This window comes from Mauremys mutica, chromosome 11 (genome assembly GCF_020497125.1).
Source record: "Mauremys mutica isolate MM-2020 ecotype Southern chromosome 11, ASM2049712v1, whole genome shotgun sequence".
In the NCBI taxonomy this organism is placed as follows: domain Eukaryota; kingdom Metazoa; phylum Chordata; order Testudines; family Geoemydidae; genus Mauremys; species Mauremys mutica.
Genome location: NC_059082.1, coordinates 46,196,317 through 46,218,741, shown reverse-complemented (window position 1 = coordinate 46,218,741; position 22,425 = coordinate 46,196,317). Strand labels below are relative to the sequence as shown.

The following is a 22,425-nucleotide window of genomic DNA, read 5'->3' as shown; positions in this document are numbered from 1 at the left end:
CATACCCCTCCAGAGATTCTAGTTTTCCATGATAAAAACCTCCCACAAAATTCTCTGATAAAAAAAAACATGAAAATCTGTGGTTTTCCACGATTAAAAGGAAACGCTGAACTGTAGTTTCCCCAGCCATAGTATACACAGGTATCCATTGAACACAATGTTTGATTGATCTATTTACAATTTTTAAGCTAGCAGTCTGAGCCCTGCTGTCTGGGGCTGACAGCCAGAGCTCTACCTGTTCTCCAGATTATCCGAATTTTTGATTATCTGCTCTGTCCCCGGTCCCAATTAGATCAGAGAATCGGGGTTCCACTGCACATTCTTATTTTTTAACAAAGTGTAAAAACGAGAAATTCTCTGTAAAAACACAAATTCCACGTTTTCCCCGGCAAACAGATTTCTAGGATCCCTGCTTCTTCTTCTTCTTAATTGATAATAATAAATAATAGCAGTAGGAGAGGTGAGATGGGAGTGCTAAGAAAACAGTTCCAAATATTTGTTTTGAACTACAATGTTGGCAACTCTAGCTGGGTTCCAGTCCTGTGCTCTATCCACTAGGCTGTACTGCCTTTGCCCTCCTCCTTACATGAGCATGGACGGTGCAAATTACAAAGCCAGAAATCTGGAGGGTGAGGCTGTGACCTCTGCTTCATAATCATTACGTTCCTTTCAGGACCCTTCTCGTGGCTACGTCTAGCTGCTTTGGCCCAAGCTCCCCTTTCCAGATGCCCCGTTGTGATCTCCCCACAAGGCTCCCACTTGGCCCTTCCTACCTTGATCTCCGGGCTCAGAGTGGGCGTTTCCCAGCTCCTGTGAGAGCACTGCGCCCCTCGCTGCAGGAGCCCCTCCGCAGTTTCTGCTGGGTGTTGAGGTGCTGGGCCCAGGCTGCAGGTCCCAGTCTAGCAAGCCCTGGTCGCACTTGCTGGGGGTTCTCTCGACCACTTCGGGCTGAGATTCAAGCTTCAGCACCTTGGGAGGTGTCTGGATGGCTTTTTCCGCTTGGCCTCGTTTCCTCTTCCCCGGGGGAGCCTGGGGAGGGAGAAGAGCCCCTAAGCAGTGTGGGGATGGGTACCCCCCCAGGGAGTGTTGTGGGGCAGGCTGCCAGTGTGTTGGGCCAGAGGTTTGCTCGGTCCTCTGAACACCCAGCCTGGCTGTGGGGGACTCTTTAAAATCCAATTACTGCTCAAAAGGTCCAGGGTAAAATATAAAGGGCTGGATTGTTATTGGGAAGTGAGGTCTCTGCTCTGTCATCCGGCTCCCTGGGTTTGGGCTGCGATGCCACATGCTGCCTGCAGGGGGTGGGTGTAGTGCACAGGGAGTGGGCGGAGTTATGACCCTCCTTTGCCCCACTTCATATGCTCCAGTCGGCGCTGGCTGGGCGCCCCGGGCAGTGGGGAAGGAAAACTGCACCTTTCTCAGGGCTGTGGTAAAAGAGAGGGGGCTATGGGAGGGACCGTGATGCCCCGGGGGTACTGCTGGGATAGTAACCTGCGCACACGACCACTAGCTCAGGGTGAGTGCAAAGGGCAGTCTAGCCCTACATGGTCAGAGTACTGAGTGTGAGCTCTTTGGGGCAGTGGTCATGTCTCTGTGCTGCATTTGTACAGTGCCTGTGTAGCACAATGGGCTCCTGGGCTGTGCCTGGGACCTAGAAGCTGCTGCGCTACAACCAGTGACACCCCCTTCTCTTCCCTGTGCACTTTACGGAGCGCTGTAGTGAATCTGGGGCCCGAGTGCCAGCCTCTCTGAACCAACAAGACAGACTCTGGGCAGGAGGCAGTTGTGCGAGTTTCCTCCACCCCACTTGCACCCCACCCTGCCCTGCAGAGACCACCAGAAGTGTTGGGTTTGTCCAATTTTTGGAGGGGCCCTGGGGGATGCCTCCAGCAGGTGGCGTAAGGGGCAGAGACCCCGATACCCCCCAGGGAGGAGAAAAATACCTCCATCATACCAGGGACAGGCTCCCTTATGCTTGGTTCTGCACATAGACTTAGGGAGACACAATCCCTGCCCTGAAGAGATTACAGGCCAAGAAGGCAGAGACTTACAGGGAGGCAATCAAATAGATACAACGTGCTGGTGTGAATCAGCATAGCTCTGACAACTTCTCACTACAGCCCAACCATCTGCTGTACTTTTTGGTCCAATTGTTCTGCGGGCCGCTGGGCTCCTCCCGCATGAGCTCAGGTCCGGATCGGAGAGGGAGGGTCATTGGCAAGCCAGAGCTCAATTTTCCATAATCAGCAGAAAACCTACCATGCCCAGGTGCGTCTCCTGGATGTTGCCAGTAAGCATGGGAACCGGGTGCTGCTCTCGAGTCCTGAGCTGAGTGAACTCCTCTGGCTGGAGAAAGCACAAAGGAGCTATTAAAAGGAGCCCTTGGCATTCGGGCTAATAAGGGCCAGTGGGTATCTGAGGTCAGCTTTTCGGAGTTCTAATCTGGACATTACAGGGGCCAGATCCAAAGACCCTGTGGAGCTGCTTCCTCAGCTTGGGCTGATTGGTGGCCTGCTATAGCTGGGGAGAGAGAAAGGAAGAAGCTGCTGCGAGAGAGGCTGAGGAACCACTGAGTGCAGGGGCCTGGTGTGATGCAGCCCAGGTAGTTGGACCTCCAGAGGAAGAGGATCACGGGACATGAGTCTGGGAAACAGCTGACTTGAGTGGCAAGGTAGGGAGTGGTTCAGGGAAGGAATAAGAACATAAGTATGGCCAGATTGGGTGAGACCAATGGTCCATCTCACCTAGTATCCTATCTTCTGACAGTGGCTGGTGCTAGATGCTTTAGAGGGAATGAACAGAACAGGACAATTATCAAGCGATCCACTCCTGTCATCCACTCCCAGCGTCTGGCAGTCAGAGGCCAGGGATATCCTGAGCATGGGATTGCATCCCTGATCATCTTGGCTAACAGGTACAAAGAAGGGCTACTAGGATGACCCAAGGAATGAAAAACCTGTCTTATGAAAGGAGACTGAAAGAGCTTGGCTTGTTTAGTCTAACCAAAAGAAGGTTATGGGGGGATATGATTGCTCTTTATAAGTATATCAGAGGGATAAATATTAGAGAGGGAGAGGAATTATTTAAGCTTAGTACCAATGTGGACACAAGAACAAATGGATATAAACTGGACACTAGGAAGTTTAGACTTGAAATTACATGAAGGTTTCTAACCATTAGAGGAGTGAAGTTCTGGAACAGCCTTCCAAGGGGAGTAGTGGGGGCAAAAGACATATCTGGCTTTAAGACTAAGCTTGATAAGTTTATGGAGGGAATGGTATGATGGGATAGCCTAATTTTGGCAATTAATTTGGCAACTGATCTTTGATTATCAGCAGGTAAGTATGCCCAGTGGTCTGTGATGGGATGTTAGATGGGGTGGGATCTGAGTTACTACACAGAATTCTTTCCTGGGTGCTGGCTGGTGAGTCTTGCCCACATGCTCAGGGTTTAACTGATCGCCATATTTGGGGTCGGGAAGGAATTTTCCTCCAGGGCAGATTGGCAGAGGCCCTGGAGGTTTTTTGCCTTCCTCTGCAGCATGGGGCACGGGTCACTTGCTGGAGGATTCTCTGCAGCTTGAGGTCTTCAAACCACAATTTGAGGACTTCAATAACTCAGACATAGGTTAGGGGTTTGTTACAGGAGTGGATGGGTGAGATTCTGTGGCCTGCATTGTGCAGGTCAGACTAGATGATCATAATGGTCCCTTCTGACCTTGAAGTCTATGAATCTATGATGAACCTATCCTCCAAGAACTCATCTAATTCTTTTTTGAACCCCATTATACTTGTGCCCTTCACAACATCCCCTGGCAACGTGTTATACAGGTTGATTGAGCACTGTGTGAAGAAGTACCTTATTCTGCAGAAAAGGACCTAGGGGTTACGGTGGACGAAAAGCTGAATATGAGTCAACAGTGTGCCCTTGTTGCCAAGAAGGCTAATGGCATTTTGGGTTGTATAAGTAGGGGCATTTCCAGCAGATCAAGGGATGTGATCATTCCCCTCTACTCAGCACTGGTGAGGCCTCATTTGGAGTACTGTGTCCAGTTTTGGGCCCCACACTACAAGAAGGATGTGGATAAATTGGAGAGAGTCCAGCGGAGGGCAACAAAAATGATTAGGGGGCTGGAGCACATGACTTATGAGGAGAGGCTGAGGGAACTGGGATTGTTTAGTCTGCAGAAGAGAAGAATGAGGGGGGATTTGATAGCTGCTTTCAACTACCTGAAAGGGGGTTCCAAAGAGGATGGATCTAGACTGTTCTCAGTGGTAGAAGATGACAGAACAAGGAGTAATGGTCTCAAGTTGCAGAGGGGGAGGTTTAGGTTGGATATTAGGAAAAACTTTTTCACTAGTAGGGTGGTGAAGAACTGGAATGGGTTACCTAGGGAGGTAGTGGAATCTCCTTCCTTAGAGGTTTTTAAGGTCAGGCTTGACAAAGCCCTGGCTGGGATGATTTAGTTGGGTTTGGTCCTGCTTTGAGCAGGGGGTTGGACTAGATGACCTCCTGAGGTCCCTTCCAACCCTGAGATTCTATGATTCTATGATTCTATGATACTTCCTTATGTTTGTTTTAAACCTGCTACCTGTTAATCTCATTGGGTGACCCCAGGTTCTTGTGTTATGTGAAAGAGTAAATAACATTTCCTTATTCACTTTCTCCACACCATTCATGATTTTATAGCCCTTGATCATATCCCTCCTTAGTCACCTCTTTTCTAAGGCGACCACTCACAGTCTTTTTAATCTCTCCTCATACAGAAGCTGTTCCATAGCTCTTAATCTCCTTTTGAGATGGGTGACCAAGTAAGATGGATTTATGTAGTGGCATTATGATATTTTCTGTCTTATCATCTATCTATTTCCTAATGGTTCCTAACATTCTGTTAGCTTTTTTGACTGCTGCTGCACGTTGAGCAAATGTTTTCAGAAAACTATTGTGAAAGTAGAATGAATTATATTGTAAATAAGAATGGTTAAATAAATGTTGTATGTACCTTTAAGCAGAAATAAGAAATGTTGAAATACAGGTGCCAGGAAAAGAAACGTTAGGCATAAACAATGGTGCTAATGGCAAAACATTAACAGAAGATTGGTAATAATTAGTAAGGAAATAAGATATGCATGCCTAGCCCAGGTAAACTTATCAGATTCTGCTTCCTTTGTTATCTTGTTAAGTTCTCACCCTTTTATCTGTATAAATAAGATAGTTTGTGTCTTGCATGGTGCTCACATTATCTGGGTGTTATTAGCAGAGCGCTGTGCTAATAAAACAAGAGTGGTCTGATAAACTCTGAGTCCTGAGTCTAACTTTGACAATTTGGAGGTTCCACGAGATGGCAACTGTCTTCACTGGGGCTGTGTGATTCCTGACCATTTTTGTAGGACGACCATGGCAGCCGGCATCTTGGCATTTGGCCCGAGCGGTCCTCCACCAGAACGGAAAGGCGCACGACCACAGTGAAGTCTATGCCATCGAACCTGTTGGTTCCCACTCTGTTCTGGTAGGGATCCCGGGATCTGACATCAGGAATCTCTGGTCAGGTAATTATTTCTGTGTTTTGTCCGGACTGAGGACTGTCCTGTCTCTGTGTCTATCCGTCCTCCTGTGGAGTGTTTGAGTCTGGGTGCGGTCTCCGTCCGGGGATTGGCCGACCAAGGGGTTTCTGTCCCCGTGGTCTGAATGAGTGGAATCTGCACAATCGCAGCCGCACCGCACTTTGGGTAAAACCCTTGGTGTGAAAGCAAGGGCAAATGAGGCAGTAGCCTGTGGGCTCCTTTTGTGTGTTGCACCGGGCATCGCTCTGACGAACCCGAATTTCCTTCTTGTGCGATTGGTGTGTGAAGTCCTCCTGTATGGGTAACCAGACGTCTAAGTTGGGACAGTTCCCTAAACGAACTCTGGCTCATTTTATGTATTTAGGATGGGTTCGGACTCCTGTAAGAAGGGTCTGGACTCCTGTAAATTTCTGGGAAAATGGTCTAGGCTAACTCAGGGGGATCCCAAACTCAGTGGCCACTGTTAAAATCTTGGAACAAAGACCGAGTGGACGTCTTAAAGGCCAACCTAAAACTAAATTGGCTAAAGGAGAAGTTAATTGTTTCATGCAGTGGTGGGAAGAGGCAAATCATAAGAGGACAAATTCAAAACTCTATCCACAATGACCCCAAGATCTCTTTCTTGAGTGGTAACTGCTAATTTAGTTCCCCTCATTTTGTATGTACAGTTGGGACAATGTTTTCCAATGTGCAATACTTTGCATTTATCAACATTGAATTTCATCTGCCATTTTGTTGTCCAGTCACCCAGCTTTGTGAGATTCCTTTGTAACTCTTCACAGTCAGCTTTGGATTTAACTGTCTTGAGTAATTTTGTATTGTGTGCAAACTTTGCCACTTCACTGCTTACCCCTTTTTCCAGATCATTTATAAATATGTTGAACAGCATTAGTCCTAGTACAGATCCTCAGGGGACCCCCACTATTTACCTCTCTCCTGAAACTGACCATTTAGTCCTACACTTTGTTGTCTGTCATTTAACCAGTTGCTGATCCATGAGAGGACTTTCCCTCTTATCCCATGACTGTTTATTTTGCTTAAGAGCTTTAGGTTTGGGACTTTGGCCAAGGCTTTCTGAAAGTCCAAGTATACTATATCAGCCGGATTACCTTTGTCCACATGCTTGTTGATACACTTAAGGAATTCTAATGATTTCTCTTTACAAAAGCCAGGTTGACTCTTCCCAACATATTGTGTTCATGTATAATTCTCTTCTTTACTATAGTTGCAGCCAGTTTGCTTGGTACTGAAGTTAGGCTTACAAGCCTGTGGGTATGTCTACACTGGCAAGTTTCTGCGCAACAGGGTATACCACTTTTATTAAAGTATTGGAATTAAACTGCTGTTGTGTGTCCACACTGTTGCTCCTTGTGACGGTGGAGCACATCCACATTAGCAGCTCTTGCAATGGTAAAGAGAGCAGTGCACTGTGGTAGCTATCCCACTGTGTAAACTAGCTGCAGGGTGCTTTGGGAAGGGTTCACAATGCTTCATGGGGCAGGCACAGCATCACATGATGCAGGTTTCCCAATCCCATTGTTCCATGGGCATCCTACTACATTGCCAGCTGCTTTTCAACTGAAGTGGGGGTGGGGTGGGAGTGTGTGAGACAGGGAGTGTGTGTGTGTGTGTGTGTGTGTGTATGGAGGTGGGGAGAGACAGTGTGTTTTGGGGGACAGCGAGTGTGTCAGCTTGCTGTCTTGTAAGTTCAGACAGCGGCAGGAAAGAACAAGTTCTGAGGCAGGGGGAGGGGGAACCCCCGCCATCAGCCCCTGCCTTCCTCCCCAGCTCTCCGCACAGCAATCTGTCTCTGTCTCTCTCACACACCCCCCCACCTGCCTCTGTGTTCAACAGCACAAGCGTTCCACATTAATGGTTTGCTTTGTGTCCCAGAGCAGATCAGCACAGCATGCAATGGCTGTCAGAAACAGAGCTTTGAAAGGGGAGGGGCACATGTCTCCAGGGCAGCCAAGTTCAAAACAATGAGCAGAGCAGTCATTTGAGGGATTATGGGACATTTCCGGAGGCCAACTGATTGCTTTCTGCACTGTAATGTGTTTACACTGCCAATACAGCACTGGGGCCTCTGTGCTTTAAGACTTAGGACTCTCAGGATATGTCTACACTACCCACATTGCCGAGGCAGCGCTGTGACATGGGCTGTGTAGACATGCTTATCACCAGGGAGACAGCTCTCCTGGTGATAAAAAACCCCACCCTGAACGTGGCTCCTGGTGAGAAAGCACTGTCTATACTGGTGCTTTTCAGCACTAAAACTTTTGTCGCTCAGGGTTTTTTTTTTTCACACCCCTGAACGACTAAAGTTTTAGCACTGAAAGTGGCAGTGTAAACACAGCCTCATCGAGGTGGGTTTTTTGCAACGCTGCAACTGAGGAGTTTCTGTGCACTAAGTGGCTTGGCGGTGTGTACACCTTGGGAGTTACACCGCAGAAAGCTGCTTTACTGTGCAGTAACTTGCCAGCGTAGACAAGGCCTGTAATTGCTAGGATCACCTCCGGCACCTTTAAAAAAACATCAGTGTTACATTAGCAATCCTCCTGTGAGCTGGTACAGAGGCTGATTTAAGCATTAGGTTACATACCACAGTTAGAAATTCTACAATTTCATATCTGAGTTCTTTCAGAACTCTTGAGTAAACACCATCTGATCTTGGTGACTTATTACTTTAAATTTAAAAATTTGTTCCAAAGCCTCCTCTACTGGGAAATCTGGGACAGTTCCTCAGATTGGTAATCTAAAAGGAATGGCTCAGGTGTGGGAGGCCACGTCCTTTGCAGTGCAGTCCGGTGCAAAGAATTCATTTAGCTTCTCCACACGGGGCTTGACTTCCTGGAGTGCTCCTGTAGCACCTTGATCATCCAGTGGCCCCACTGATTGTTTGGCAGCCTTCCTGTACTTAAGATTTTTTTTGCTATTAGTTTTTGTGTCTTTTGCTAGTTACTCTTAAATTTCTTTTTTGGCCTGTCCAATTAAACTTTTACCACATTTTTTACTGTGTTGTTTAGCCGTGGTGGCACTTTTTTGGTCCTCTTATTATTTTGTTGTTGTTAATTTGGGGCCTACATTTAGTTTGAACCTCTCTTATGGTGTTTTTAAATAGTATCCATGCAGCTTGCAGGCATTTCACTCTTGTGACTGTTCCTTTTAATTTCTGGAAGCCAGCTGGGAGAAACCAGTTCTAACTGCTTTGTATAGGGTCCATGGACTGGAAACAAGAGGAGTGGATGGGTCTGGGTTCCCCTACACACCCCAGCAGAGGGGTTAAATGCTGTGGTTTAAAGGGGTCTGAATCCCAAGGGGCTGGAGACGGCTGACCCTTTTCTATAGTTACCAGCGTCCTGTGTCACTAGACATTTCATCACCCCTAGAGGGGAGTGACCACTAAAGAGTTGGCTAGAGTCATAGTGAGAAACTACCAGGCACAGGACTAAATGGTGATTGGCTGAACAAAGGGGGCATATGTGCCATAGTACCTGTTCAACTGTGGGGAGCACGTGCTTCTGCAAGCAGCCCTGGAGAGGTTGGGAATAACAGGCTGGCACAGGCCCCAACAATGCTCTGGCCAGGGCTGTACAGGAGGTCAGATGAGATGATCCAATGGTCTCTGCAGGCCTTAATCCTATGGGTGACATTCTGGACCCATTGAAGTCAATGGCATTAGAATATCTAGGTGTTATGTGATGCTTTTCATCAATAGAACTCAAAGCTCTTTACAGAGGAGCATTATCCCCATTTTACAGATGAGGAACTGAGGCACGGAAAGGCAAAATGACATATCCAAGGTCACCCAGCAGCAGAACCAAGAATAGAATCCTAATCTCCTAAATCCCCGACCAGTGCTCTATCCACTAGGCCACGCTACCTCTCCTTGACATCATGAAGGCATGATGTTACCTCATGGACCACCCATCCAAATGTGCTTCTCTGTCTCCTTAGTTGTTTATATAGGGCCACCATTGGGCTACAGCTTTGTGAAGCACAAAGCCAGGCCAGGCTCTAGTCCAAAGGAGATTACAGCCTCTATGGGATGTCACCACCTCTTTGTGTGGCCTTTCTAGGGGTCCCAGCTTCTCCTAACAGACCCTTTTTGGTTTGTTTTCAATCAGATCAGTCCATGAACTCCCTCCTTATACTGACTCTATCAGCCCTTCAACTCCAGGGCATGCACTCTCTTTCTGTCTCCTGGATGCTTTCTCAGAGGCTGCTTGGTGTGGGTCTGTAGCCCCTTGGCTATCTCAGGCCTTTCTGCCTCTTTCTCCCTCTCTGTTCTCTCCCTATTATACCAGCTCATGTTCTCTGTTGGTCACAGGTGTGGCTGCCTGTCTCCAGGGTTGGCAGTTCTGGCAGCTATGCAGGTATGTGATCAAGCTGATTGCCTGTAAGCAGGAAAGACTATCCTCTCCTTTCTGCCTAGGCTCAGTACAGGATGTGTGACCCCATTACAGAGACCAACCAGTGAGAGGTGGAGCAGGCAGAGCAGCGGCTGGCCAGCGAATGTGGGGTGGTGACAGCGAATAGGGGGATCTCTGTTATTAGGTGTCTGGACAGAATCTCACCCACAGGCTTCAGCACAATGAGGTGCCATGTTCCCCTCCTTCGGCCTTTCCCCTGCTAGCACTTGGTGGGAGGGACGCGGCAGCCACGCTCCCATCAGTGCAGAATCACGTCCCCCCACACTCCTAGTCCTGCTTAGCATTCCTTACCCCCCATCACGCATGTAAACTCAGCCAGTGCGGCAGGTGGAAGCAACTACAGAATCAGCACCTCCCCCAGCCCTTAGCATGGCAGGAGCCCTCCCCTACCCCTTTGATAAGGGCAAACGCAAATAGCTCCTCTCACCCAGTCCTTAGCTGAAGACACCTCAGTCTCTGGAGCTGCTGGGGCAGCGCAGGAGGCAGCATCTACAAAGGAGAAAGATCGAGCTGGGTGGGGCTGTTCTCAGAGACAGTGAAAATACAGTGTCAGCAGAGTGTCCCCATGCCCTGCAAGCAGCTAAGCTGGAAGTGGCCTTTGTGAAAGGCCTGTAACAGTAAGAACTGGCTTGCTTCTCATTCTGATTCCCTATTCCTCGTCAGAAGCCTGACTGCTAGGTTCTGGATGAGCCAGGGACGTAGGTGCCTGCTATCTTAGCCAGGAGTCCAGCAAGCAGAACCACAGCAGTAAAACCAGCACGTCATAAAATCCTGGCTAACAGTCTTCATATCTGCATGGGGAGATGGCAGAAACCACTGAGTGATACTACCAGTAGACCAACCTCATTGCTGGTGGAACTGACTGCAGTGGAGTTACACCAGGGGTGAATCTGGCCGCCTGCTTTCGGACAGAGCAGAGAGTTGCCACCTGGCTTGCAGTGATGTGGGAATGGCCTCAACTGGAGGAGGCGGTCCTGAGTCCTTCGAGACACTGAGGCCCTGCTTTTGGGAAACAGCTTCCTATTCTGAAGGGGCAACTCCTAGCTCTTAAGTCAACCAACTAGCTGACAGGCGGGCCCAGTTGCGTCGGAGTGCTATGGATTGCAATCCCAAAACTGGAGCGCACAGGCTGGATTATCCATTGTCCTGCACCTCAGGCCATCCTTTACATCAGTACGTGCAAAAGGCTAGGGAATCAGAAAGGGAGCTGTTGCCACCCACTTTGCACTGGTGGGAATGATGGACCCATAGCATGGGGAGATGGCGAATCAGGGGAATGGGACTGAGGCTGAACCCTGAAAGTTAGAGCACCGTTAGCTGAATGAGGGCCAATCATGCAAAGAGGGAAAGAACTTCTGGACACTTGAGAGACACTGATATTTTGTGGGTTTTAACACAGCTGCCCCAAAGTGTAACATCTTCCTCCGATTTCACAGGGAGCATTTTGCAAGAGGGAAAATAGTTTGCACCATTTTTGAGGTATAGTAATTAGTAGTTAGCAAGGCAGGGCAGGTGGTACATTGAGGACCATCTAGCATGTCAATCAGACATGGCATCATGCAGCCATTCCTCCATCCCACCCAGCACCATCCCATCTCACTCCAGCAGGAGCCACATAGGTCAGGTCTGTGAAAGCGTCTTACCTCTCTCCCCAGTCACTCTTTCAAACAGAGCCTGGAGTTCAGCTTTACACTTGGTGAAGTCTCCAGCCTGGACATTGGCTCCCACTGCCAGAGGCTGCAGCTTCATGAGCTCCTCTAAGGACTCCTTGATGAAGGGGTGCATGTCCATCACTTCCTGGTCCGACGCGTAGAGATGCATCTTCTCCACTAGCTGCTCACCAGCCCCCATCCTTTTGAGCACGGCTTCCATCTGCTTCAGCTTCCCCTCCAGGTCCTCGTTCCCCAGGCGGTGCTGCCTGTCCACCATCTCCAGCAGCTCCTGCTCCTTCTCTCGGATCAGCTTCACCATGTGTTTGACTCTCTTTTGGATCAGCTCCTGGTTTTCAGTCCTCACTTGGTCCATGTGGTCAGCTTTGCCCTTCAGACTTTTATAGACATCTTCAAAGTGGGCCTTCTTCCTCTTCAGCTCTTCGCTCAGGCTCCCCAGCTCCTCCTGCCTCCGCTCGATTTCTGTCTGGATGTTGCAGTAGAGTTTTGAGTGCTCACTATCCAGGAGCGCGCAGGAACAGCAGAGGGGCTTTAAACATCCTCTGCAGTAGATATTACTGATGCAAACACAATACAGTTTCATTTGAATGCATACTAAGAAGTCCATCTTCTCCACAACCCACTCCTTGGGCTACAGTTGGGGCTGGGGCAAGCACTTTGGTTGTAGCCACATCCTGAGCCTTGTGATTAGAGCTGGTTGGGATTTTTTCAAACAACATTTTTTTTCATCAAAAAATGCCAATTAGTCCCAAGTGAAACCATTCGCAAACAGGATTGGTGTAAATGAATTTCATGACTCGACAAAATGTCAAGCAATGTTTCAAAAGGGTTAGTTTTAACATTTTCAAAATGAAAAATTCTGGTTTTCTGGTCGAAAACAAACAATCTAAAAAAAATAAGCTAATTGAAGTAAAAAACGAGAGAGCTTTATAAAAAGAAGAAAAGGTAAAAAATTAAACAAAATGTTTTGATTTACACAAACAGAAACCTTTTCTGATTTGGAAAAATCATTGAGATTTTGACTTTTTGTCCTGATTTAGGATGTGGAAAAAGTTTTGAATTCTCAAAGATTTTAGTGGGATGGAAAACCATTTCCCACCCAATACTATTGTGATGTGAGGTGTAGGGGAAAAGGTGAAAAGTGGTGGAGAAGGAGACATAAGATCTCCAAAGTTTCCCACTGGCAGCCAGACTTATGAGGGTTGATTCAAATATTTGGCCATTGGCATATCCCTAACAAAGCATTCCTTATTGGCACATAGAGAAAACGGGCAGAGAGATAATGGGATAATAGCTGCACCCTGTGGAAATTCCCTTCCCATTCTGGGGAATTCCTTAGAGATTCTCTGGGACAGATCCTCCTCAGCTGGTGTTAATGGGAATAGTTGTGCTGAAATCAATGGAGCCATGGTGATTTACACCAGCTGAGGATGATGCCTTTTGTTTTTCAGGGAGTCCAGAAAAGGGACAGTCTCCAAAGAGAAGATGAATGGAGAAAATCTGCAGCCCGGCATAGCCACCCAGAGGCTGGAATCTATAAGGTGATTCATTAGGAGCTGTTTGTAGAAGTTGGCAATTCGCTCTTGATGAGAAATGCTACATCCCTTCCTCTCTGATTCCATTTCTCCTCCCACTCAACTGCTTGTAGGTACCAACCAAATTAATAGCTGAGGCACAGAAAGGCTAAGAGACTTGCCCAAGGTCACACACAGTCTGTGGTAAAGCAGGGATTTGACACCCACCGCCAATCTCCCAGGCCCTAGCCTAGTCCCCTAAGCACTGGACCAGCCTTCCTTGCAAGGATATACTGGTGCAGCTGCAGGAATGGTACTAATGGTGTCAGCTGCAACATACCCAGGGCTCAGTCACTACTTTCACCATGCAGGTTATGCTGAGCAGATTTCCATGACTTGGTGGTGAAAATGCCTTAGTCCCATCTACCCTAATATCTTAGCACTGATTTCAGCTGCACTGTTTCTGGCAGTCATTAGCCCAGCTGCACCCAGTGAGTAAGCGAGACAGAATATCCAGGATGTCTATGCAACAAATGCTTCTCATTTGCAGTAATCTCACTGGGCCAGATTCTGATCTCCGTTAGAGTGGCATAAAGCCAAGCATAACCCATCAGTGACAATGAAGTCATTCTGCATTTATAATGGGGTAAATTGGATCCGAATCTGGCCCATTCTGAGGTTAAAACTGTGGGGTCTGGGATACAGCCACCTAGAGCCTGAGCAAATCTGAGACATGCAGAGAAATGTGACGTGAGATTCTCTCTCCTCTTGCCCAGTCTTGTTTCTTTTCATGCCTGTCACTTTTCAGTTTGATGGCATCCCAATTAATTCCACCCCGAAGTGTGATTTAAAATGCTACAGGCAACCAAAGAAACAGGGCTGGGTAGATGGGAGGAATAATCAAACCATTGTTCTCTAAGAGAACCAGGAATTTAATTAGTGATTGGTACAGGCTGCAACAGATTACTACACGTGTGCTATATGCATGATTGGCAGGTGAAGCTTCCCCTCAGTGAGGCTAGCTCCCTGTCCTGCCTCTTCTGTCTGTGGCCTCACCCACACTGCACCCCCACTTTGCCCCAGGCCCACCTCCTCCTCCCCTGCTGCAGGTGTCCCTCCTCTCCATCCCCCCTCCTCCTCACCACTTGGGCCCCTGCCGCTGCTCACCGGTCCCTCTTCCCCCCACTTCCTGCTCAGTCCCCTTGCCGCTGCTCGCCAGTCCCTTCTCTCCCTTCTTGGCTCCCCTGCTCACCCTATGCAACCCTCTTCTCCTTCCCCTCTCCTCCCCAGTCAGCCCCACTGGTTCTGTCCCCTGTCCCCACTAGGCCCCCCATCTCTGTTCACTGGTCCCTCCTCCCTTCCTCTTCCCTTGTCATCCCCCTCCCCGTGTGCATCCTTCCTCCCCTCCCCACTCACCTCCTTGCCACATCCTCCCTCTTCTTCCCACCCACCTCCCCGCCACATCCCTCCTCCTACTGGAGGCTGAGTGGGGGAAGAGGAGGGACTGGTGAGTGGGGGTGGGGGCTGAGCAGAGCAGAGAGGAGGAACCGATGAGCGGTGGCAGGGACCGGCAGGGGGCGGGGTGGAGAGTATTGGAGAGGAGCAGGTAGGTGGAGAATGCTGAGCTTTTATATGAGCCATGCAAGTTCCAGGGCAGCTGAGGAGGCAGTATCTGCTACTCAGCTTCCTGGGTTCATCAGTAATCTCCCTGGGGAGTCCCAGGGACCTGGGAAGCAGATAGCTGCCTGGGAACTTGCATGGTGCATAATAAATAAGCAAACTCTTCCTGCAGAAGTCCACTCCCAGCAGGGAGGGGAAGAGGTGGAGCCACCATGGCCCAGGCTTTTGGTGGCAGGATCAGCGTCGGCTGCGCTGGGGAGCCTTAGCCCCTCCTGGCCTATTGTACCTGCCACGCATGGTTATATGCCTTTCCATGTGACACATGCATAAGGAATTTGTAAGACTCCATGGGATCTTTAGGAATAGAGGCTTTCTCATACTAACCCAGAGGGTGTATCAAGTCAGTGCCTCCAGCAGTGGTCAATGTGCCCTGTGTCAGATGAAGTGTGTGTGTGAGGGAAATCCCAAAATGTACCTGGCTGATTGCTCAATGGGGTGTGTGACACATGCTTTGTCACCCTTGTTACTGCACCACACATAGAAGTTTGAGTCTCCTCTTGCCTCCAGACTAAAGACCTTGGTCTTTTAATTCAAGCAGTAAGGGCTCATGAATTTAGATCATAGAATATCAGCAGAAGGTCATCTAGTCCAAAGCAGGACTAATCCCCACACAGATTTTTGCCCCAGATCCCTAAATAGTCCCCTCAAGGATTGAGCTCACAACCCTGGGTTTAGCAGGCCAATGCTCAAACCATTGAGCAATCCCTCCCCCTCTAAGGTCCCTGCTGAAGAGCAGCCCTGGGGCACTGTTAGAGGTGCAGGGGGATGCGAATTCTAGCCTGACCCTGTCGTGATCTGCTGACACCCTGAAGCAAGGGTGGGAATGTGCAGAGGCCACTTGAAAAAGAGCTGGCCTCATTTTACAGATGGGGAAACTGAGGCACAGGAAGAGGCTGTTATGACATTACACCCCATATTCTGCATAGAAAGATGGTTATGATATGAATATGGCATAACTAAGATATACTTTATGCAAGATGGCTCATGTAAGATACCATTGGCAAGGTTATGATTTACTGAGTGTGATTATCCAATTTGTATTCATGTATCATTTCTGTATCTAAAGTTAGGAATATTGACTATGTAACAATTACATCTGTGTGTGTACGTGGGAGGAACGTCCACCAGACAGTAGGCAATCCTCCTGAATGACCCATTTAAGAAGGACAATAGAACTCTGAAGATACAAATCTCCCACCATCCTGAGGTGCTTCCTGGGATGCTTCATTGACACTACAAGGTCAGGTGAGAGTGTCACCTGATGAAAAATACCCCCTTGGACACTGCTGGTACTTTTCCACTGTAGGGGGATGGGGATCAAACAAAGGATTCCGACCTTAGGTAAATCCTTTTTAAGGGCTGGGGAGGGGGTTGATCTTGACTCTCCCTCCATTGCCTACCCAAGAAGAAAGACTGCTGAAAGTACCTGAAGGGACAAAGAAACTAACCTGAGGAGAAAGGCAGGGGTGAGTCCAGACTGAGACAGGGGTCCAGTCTGTAAGAAGAAATAACTGGAACTGTAAGCTACAAAAACTCTGCAACTTACCTAAAATAACATTTAGAGTGAGAAATTACTTCTTGAAACAACTGTCTTTAAGATCTTACGCTTAGTATGTGGATTTTGTTTTATTTGCTCAGTAATATGCTTTGCTGTGTTTGCCATCCCTTATAATCACTTAACATCTGCCTTTTATAGTTAATACATTTGTTTTGTCTATTATTAAACCCAGTTTGTGCAATTTCTACCTGGGGGCGGGGGGAAGGGCAAGAAGTTGTGCATATTTTTCTTCACATTGAGGGAGAGGGCGATTTTTTATGAGCTTGCGCTGTGCAGATCTTTCTATACAGCACAAGACAATATTATTTTGGGTTTATTCCCCAAATGGGGTGTGCACATCAGGGCCGCCCAGAGGGGGGGGGCAAGAGGGGCAATTTGCCCCAGCCCCTGAACCCCACGGGGGCCCCCACCAGAGTTTTTCGGGGGCCCTGGAGCGGGGTCCCTCACTCGCTCCGGGGTGCCCGGCAAACTCTTGTGCGGCCGGGCGCAGGAGCTTCTGCCGCTCCCGGTCTTCGCCGGCGGCGGGTCCTTCCGCTCCGGGGCGGAAGGACCCCCCGCTGGCGAATTACCGCCGAAGACGGAGCGGGACCCGCCGCCGAAGTTCAGCCCGGTCTTCGGCGGTAATTCGGCGGCGGGGGGCCCTTCCGTTCCGGGACCCGCCGCCGAAGTGCCCCGAAGACCCGCGGCGGGGCCCCCCTCTGCCGAATTACCGCCGAAGACCGGGCTGCGCTTCGGCGGCGGGTCCCGCTCCGGCGGTAATTCGGCGGCGGGGGAGCCCCTGCCGCAGGTCTTCGGGGCACTTCGGCGGTGGGTCCAGGAACGGAAGGGCCCCCCGCCGCCGAAGACCCCGGGCCCCCGGAATCCTCTGGGCAGCCCTGGTGCACATGAGTGCTGGGTGAATCCTTTCACACAGAGCTGGCTTCAGTCTGTGTCTGCAGCTGGGTGTGGCCTTACCTCTGTGTGTGTGCTGCAAGAGGCTGGAGAGCCTAATTCAACAAAACAGGGAGAGAGAATCCAGGCTGGTGGAGCAGGAGGGCTCAGTGAAACCCCAGTACATCAGGTGGCATCCCAGAAGAGGGGTCCAACTCATCACAGCTGTGACGTGCCCAAGGTCGCATAGTGGGTCAGTGGAAGAGCTGAGAATAGAACCCAAGGGCCATATCCTTGCTACATGACTCAAGTAGCTCCTGAGGAAGTCAATGGGCATTACCTTCATATCTTGGTGCAAGAAGAAAGGGTCCTAAATTCCCTAGACGGGAGACCTGGCTTCACCACAGACCCTCCCTTCCAATACCCTTTTCCAATGTGCTCACAACTTTGTGGGAATAAATCACAGCAGGTTGATGTTCTTACCTTGTAATGTAGTTCTGGTCATTGTGGGTGGGATTGGAACAGAAGAGGATTCTGGACTTCCTTGCTCCCTCCAGAAACTGTTTGGCAGATTCTGCCTTCAGATCTCCCACCTTCCTGGTTTCATGGCTTTTCTTCTTCAAGAACCACTGGTGGGCCTCAAAGCATCTGATGCAAAAGAATTCCTCACACTCAGAGCACCAGAATTCAGCCAGATCCTTGCAGCGGTCACAGACCAAGTTGCTGCTGCTGACAATCTTCTGGTAGGTGCTCAGCTTGGCCTGCAGATTGGCGAAGAGCAGGTTGTCCTGGTCTGGGATCCCGCTGACTTGTGGGATGGGAGCCTGGCAGATGGGACACTGGCCAACGGGCTTGTTCTCTTCCAGGCAGTCGGTGCACAAAGTGTGAAGGCAGGACAGGAGCTTGGGATTCCTGGGTTCTTTCCGGCACCCCTGGCAAAGCAGGAATTGAAATTCTTCCTCCATCACCTTTGGGAGAGAGAGAGAGACCCTGGGGGTCACCAATGCTCTGCTGCTCTGCTGAGAGCCCCAGTGAGTGATGGGGGGCAGAGCGGGGGGGGGGAGGAGAGATGTCTCTATGTAACAGTAATAATATTACAAGCTAACCATGTAGTGTATTTTTTTTAAATCCCTTCTATCCATTTTAAATTTGCCACCTTTCAATTTCCCCAGGCATCCCCTTGTTTCTGTGTTTTGAGGAAGGGTGAAGGGGAACAAAGGGAACTATGAAGTGTTGTGCTGTGTGGTATATGGCCTGTGTGATGGGGTGGACCAGGACTAGAGGCCTACTGGAGGCTGCCGGACCCTGCCCCTGAATATTGCACTCATATCTTTGTGCCTACATATTGCAAATTCATGGCCCTCAACATCATGCAAACTGGCTTATTACAGAACAGTTCACAGTGACATTGCATGCAGCAGAGCTGCATGCCTATCTCTCCTGGGTGTCTACATTGTCCCCACTGCTCAAGTATAAAACCTCACCATGGAAAGATTATTTTATCCAGTCCTGAGAGCCAGGGCAATATTATTATGCCCATTTTGCAGATGGGGAACTGAGACACAGCGCAGTTCAGTGACTCGCCCAAGCCACCCAGGGGTTAATATGCAGAGATCTCACAACTCCCCAACTCCCACAAAACCATCTCACCCCTCTTCCCCACTGTGTCTGCCAACTAGTTATCAGCTATTAAAGCAGAGGCTGGACTCTGTGCCCTGGACAAAATTTGGAGGAGGACTCCAATTATCCCTTAGTGGTAAGAGATGGAGGAGAGCCATCTCTCCCAGCAGAAAGGAATCTCAGTCCAGATAGGGCTGTGATGCTACCCCTCAGCACGAGCATACTGTCATGACACGTGTGAGTCTCTCCACCTCTGTATTAAGATCTGCTGGAGGGGCGGCGTTAGCGTCACATAGAATCATAGAATCATAGAATCTCAGGGTTGGAAGGGACCTCAGGAGGTCATCTAGTCCAACCCCCTGCTCAAAGCAGGACCAAACCCAACTAAATCATACGTTAGTCACTTAATGCACTGCTGAAAGGTGCTCAGATACTATGGCAATGAGCACAGCATAAGAATTAATATAGAACAGACACAGCAACAAGTGCAACAACAAGGATGTGTGCAGATGGGTGGGAGATGGGGGTGAAGCTTCAGCCTTGGCAAAGCTGTAGTTACAAAAAATTAGTCTCCATTCCTTGTCAGCAAGTTTGCAGAGCAAACTTCAGCCCCTCCCCTGCTGGGAATATTAGCACTAGCGATGTGTGTCGCCAGGTGGGTGGAGTATGGCCTAGGGGGTGTTGTGTGGGCTTGTTTTCAGTGGTGTGTGCTGCTTTTGAGACCCATTTCAGCTTGTGGTTGTTGAAAAATCTAGCAGCCAGTTCCTGTTGAAGTGAATTACAATGCAACTTTGTCAGGTTGGGTCTTTGGGATATCAGCTGGGGAGGGAGGGAGGCAGACAGGTAATAGAGGAACATGTACAAGTAGGATGCCAGCTCTGAGAGCTAACTCCATGGTCCTATCCTGGGCACTAGATCCAGCCTTCTCAATATTTCTGGGATAGTCCCAAATTCATGGCCTGCCTGCCTGCCTCATGTGCAGGAAGTTAAGGGGACCCTCCAGAAATACAGAGGTGCATGAAACCACAGCATTTTGCCCTCTCGCATCATGGCACAACGGTGTCACAGGACAGTGATGTGCTGAGGCTGTGCCACAATGCTGATGACTGTTGCGCCATCCCATCCGGAGCAGAGTGTGCCCCCCAAAGTGGGTCTCTCCCAGAAATGGTCTCCAAACAGTGGGGAGCTGGGGTAGTCTCATGCAGGAATTCCCCCACCCCCTCTGCGTAGTTGGGAAACAAATGGCACTCTAACACCCAAAGATGAGTGAAAGATAAAATACCTGCATTGAGAGCGGATGCACAGCCAGCTCCTGCCACAGCTCTGGGAACGGTCTGTCTGCTACTGTGGCCAAGAGAGAGTAACAAGGAGCTTCCTGCGAAGCAGAAGCGCCACAGATAGTTTCATTTTCTCTGTGTGACCTGCAGGGAGGAGGAGCTGCAGGAAGTTTCCACTGCTGCCAAGGAAGGCGGCACAGCCTAATGTTGGGGGAAGGGAGCAGCTGGCTGCAGGGCCTGAACAGGCCGAGTTCCCCGTTTGCAGGCTGCCTGTCTCAGCCTGCAGTATGTAGGGGGCCAGGCTTGTGCCTGGGCCCTGCTTTACGTCTGGATTTTCGTGGACATTTCTTTTTTTTGATCTGCCCATCTGTGTCCGGGAGGATTTTTCAAATAAGAGGCAATGTCTGAGACTCTTCCTTGCAGAGCAGACCTTGCAGCTCAGAAAGAGCTGTCACCATGCCCCGATTGTTCCCTCCCATACGGCCGCACCTGCCAGCAACATAAGTTGCTCCCTGTCAGAATTTGCTGCCTACGTGGTACTGAGAACATAACCTGCCCCAGCCTGGCTGCCAGGCAAGCGGAGTTGCCATTGCCTCTAGCTGGGCTGCCTGTCCTGCTGTGGGGCCTCAGAGCCTGGCCAAGAGGGGTGAAAGGGCCAGGCCCTGGCTCTGCACCCGGAGGAGAGGCCTGCAGGGAGGCGCTGATGGACTGGCACTGTGTCCTGGGCATGCCCTCCACCTTGAGAATGAGACTGCAGGTACCCCCTCAGTATCCCCAAATACCCCCTCCCACTACACATGCACCCCCCAAATACCTCCCTCCAAGTACACACACATACACCTCCAGTTCCCCTTCCCTCTTCCCCCTGGTAGTGTCCTCTGTTTTGGAACTTGAAACATGTAAGTCTACCTGTGCCCATCCCTGCTGGGCAGCCCCATGTGTGGCAATGAGAACAGATTGCTGTGCCCCACCAGGGTCCCTCCATCCACCAGGGGGATGCCAGGAGTCTGTGTTTGTCCAGTGTCCTGCTGGGCTCAGTCACTTGAATCTCCATCCCATGTGCTGGGGATGCTGGGCACAGACATACCAAGTCTCACTCATTGGGTATGAGCCTCACTCATTAGCATGCTATCTCTTTCTCCACATACATTCCTTAGCTTATCTTATTCATTTTGAGTAAATAGATAATATTTTTACTCAGGCACTGCAAAAAACAACAATACATCCGGGCCCTCAGGCACTGGGCCTAGAGCTTGCAAAACTGCTTTCCAAGCTTGCATGCTGTGGTAACTATGGAGACTACAAGCCCGCCTTGAGAGGAGACTATGCAGGAGAGAGAGAGAGAGAGAGAGAGAGAGAGAGAGAGAGAGAGAGAGAGAGAGAGAGTGTGTGTGTGTGTGTGTGTGTGTGTGTGTGTGTGTGTGTGTGTGTGTGTGTGTGTGTGTGTGTGTGTGTGTGTGTGTGTGTGTGTGTGTGTGTGTGTGTGTATTTGACAGTCAAGAAAACAAGTTTGCCCAAAAACCAAGCAGGGCTTTTGAAAGTTTGCGGGTTCTGAAAATACAGTTCAAAATTTAAGCCACACTGGACAAATTCATGTTCTCTGGGATTTCCAACCATCCAGGTTTTTTTTCCTACCAGCAAATAATTGTTGAAACCCACTGGTTTGCATTGGCTTTTAAGCAAAATAAGCAGTCACGGGATAAGAGGGAATGTTCTCTCATGGATTGACAACTGGTTAAAAGATAGGAAACAAAGGGTAGGACTAAATGGTCAGTTTTCAGAATGGAGAGAGGTAAATAGTGGTGTCCCCCAGGGATCTGTACTAGGCCCAGTCCTTTTTAACATATTCATAAACAATCTGGAAAAAGGGGTAAACAGTGAGGTGGCAAAATTTGCAGATGATACAAAACTACTCAAGATAGTTAAGTCCCAGGCAGACTGCGAAGAGCTGCAAAAGGATCTCACAAAACTGTGTGACTGGGCAACAAAATGGCAGATGAAATTTAATGTTGATAAATGCAAAGTAATGCACATAATCCTAACTATACATATACAATGATGGGGTCTAAATTAGCTGTTACAGCTCAAGAAAGAGATCTTGGGGTCATTGTGGCTAGTTCTCTGAAATCATCCACTCAATGTGCAGCGGCAGTCAAAAAAGCAAACAGAATGTTGGGAATCATCAAGAAAGGGATAGATAATAAGACAGAAAATATCACATTGCCTCTGTATAAATCCATGG

At 49.2% G+C, this 22,425-nt stretch overlaps 1 protein-coding gene and 1 long non-coding RNA gene across 3 annotated transcripts in view; one reads left to right on the top strand and one right to left on the bottom strand.

Moving 5' to 3' along the window:
* LOC123343974 overlaps window positions 1-16,610 on the top strand; it is a 33,436-nt gene extending 16,826 nt beyond the window's left edge. The window contains exons 2-3 of the long non-coding RNA XR_006572423.1: window positions 13,116-13,205; window positions 15,925-16,610. This is a non-coding gene — a long non-coding RNA (uncharacterized LOC123343974). The remainder of the gene's footprint in view (window positions 1-13,115; window positions 13,206-15,924) is intronic.
* The window catches only part of PML (PML nuclear body scaffold), a 44,280-nt gene extending 23,937 nt beyond the window's left edge, over window positions 1-20,343 (bottom strand). For both annotated transcript variants that reach the window (XM_044979631.1, XM_044979632.1), the window contains exons 1-6: window positions 20,189-20,343; window positions 17,770-18,254; window positions 11,638-12,221; window positions 10,422-10,483; window positions 2,257-2,343; window positions 774-1,029 (exon numbers count right to left, since the gene is read on the bottom strand). In XM_044979631.1, coding sequence (XP_044835566.1) covers window positions 774-1,029; window positions 2,257-2,343; window positions 10,422-10,483; window positions 11,638-12,221; window positions 17,770-18,254; window positions 20,189-20,194 — 1,480 coding nt within the window. In that variant the 5' untranslated portion in view covers window positions 20,195-20,343. The remainder of the gene's footprint in view (window positions 1-773; window positions 1,030-2,256; window positions 2,344-10,421; window positions 10,484-11,637; window positions 12,222-17,769; window positions 18,255-20,188) is intronic.
* Between the last annotated feature and the right edge of the window lie 2,082 nt (window positions 20,344-22,425).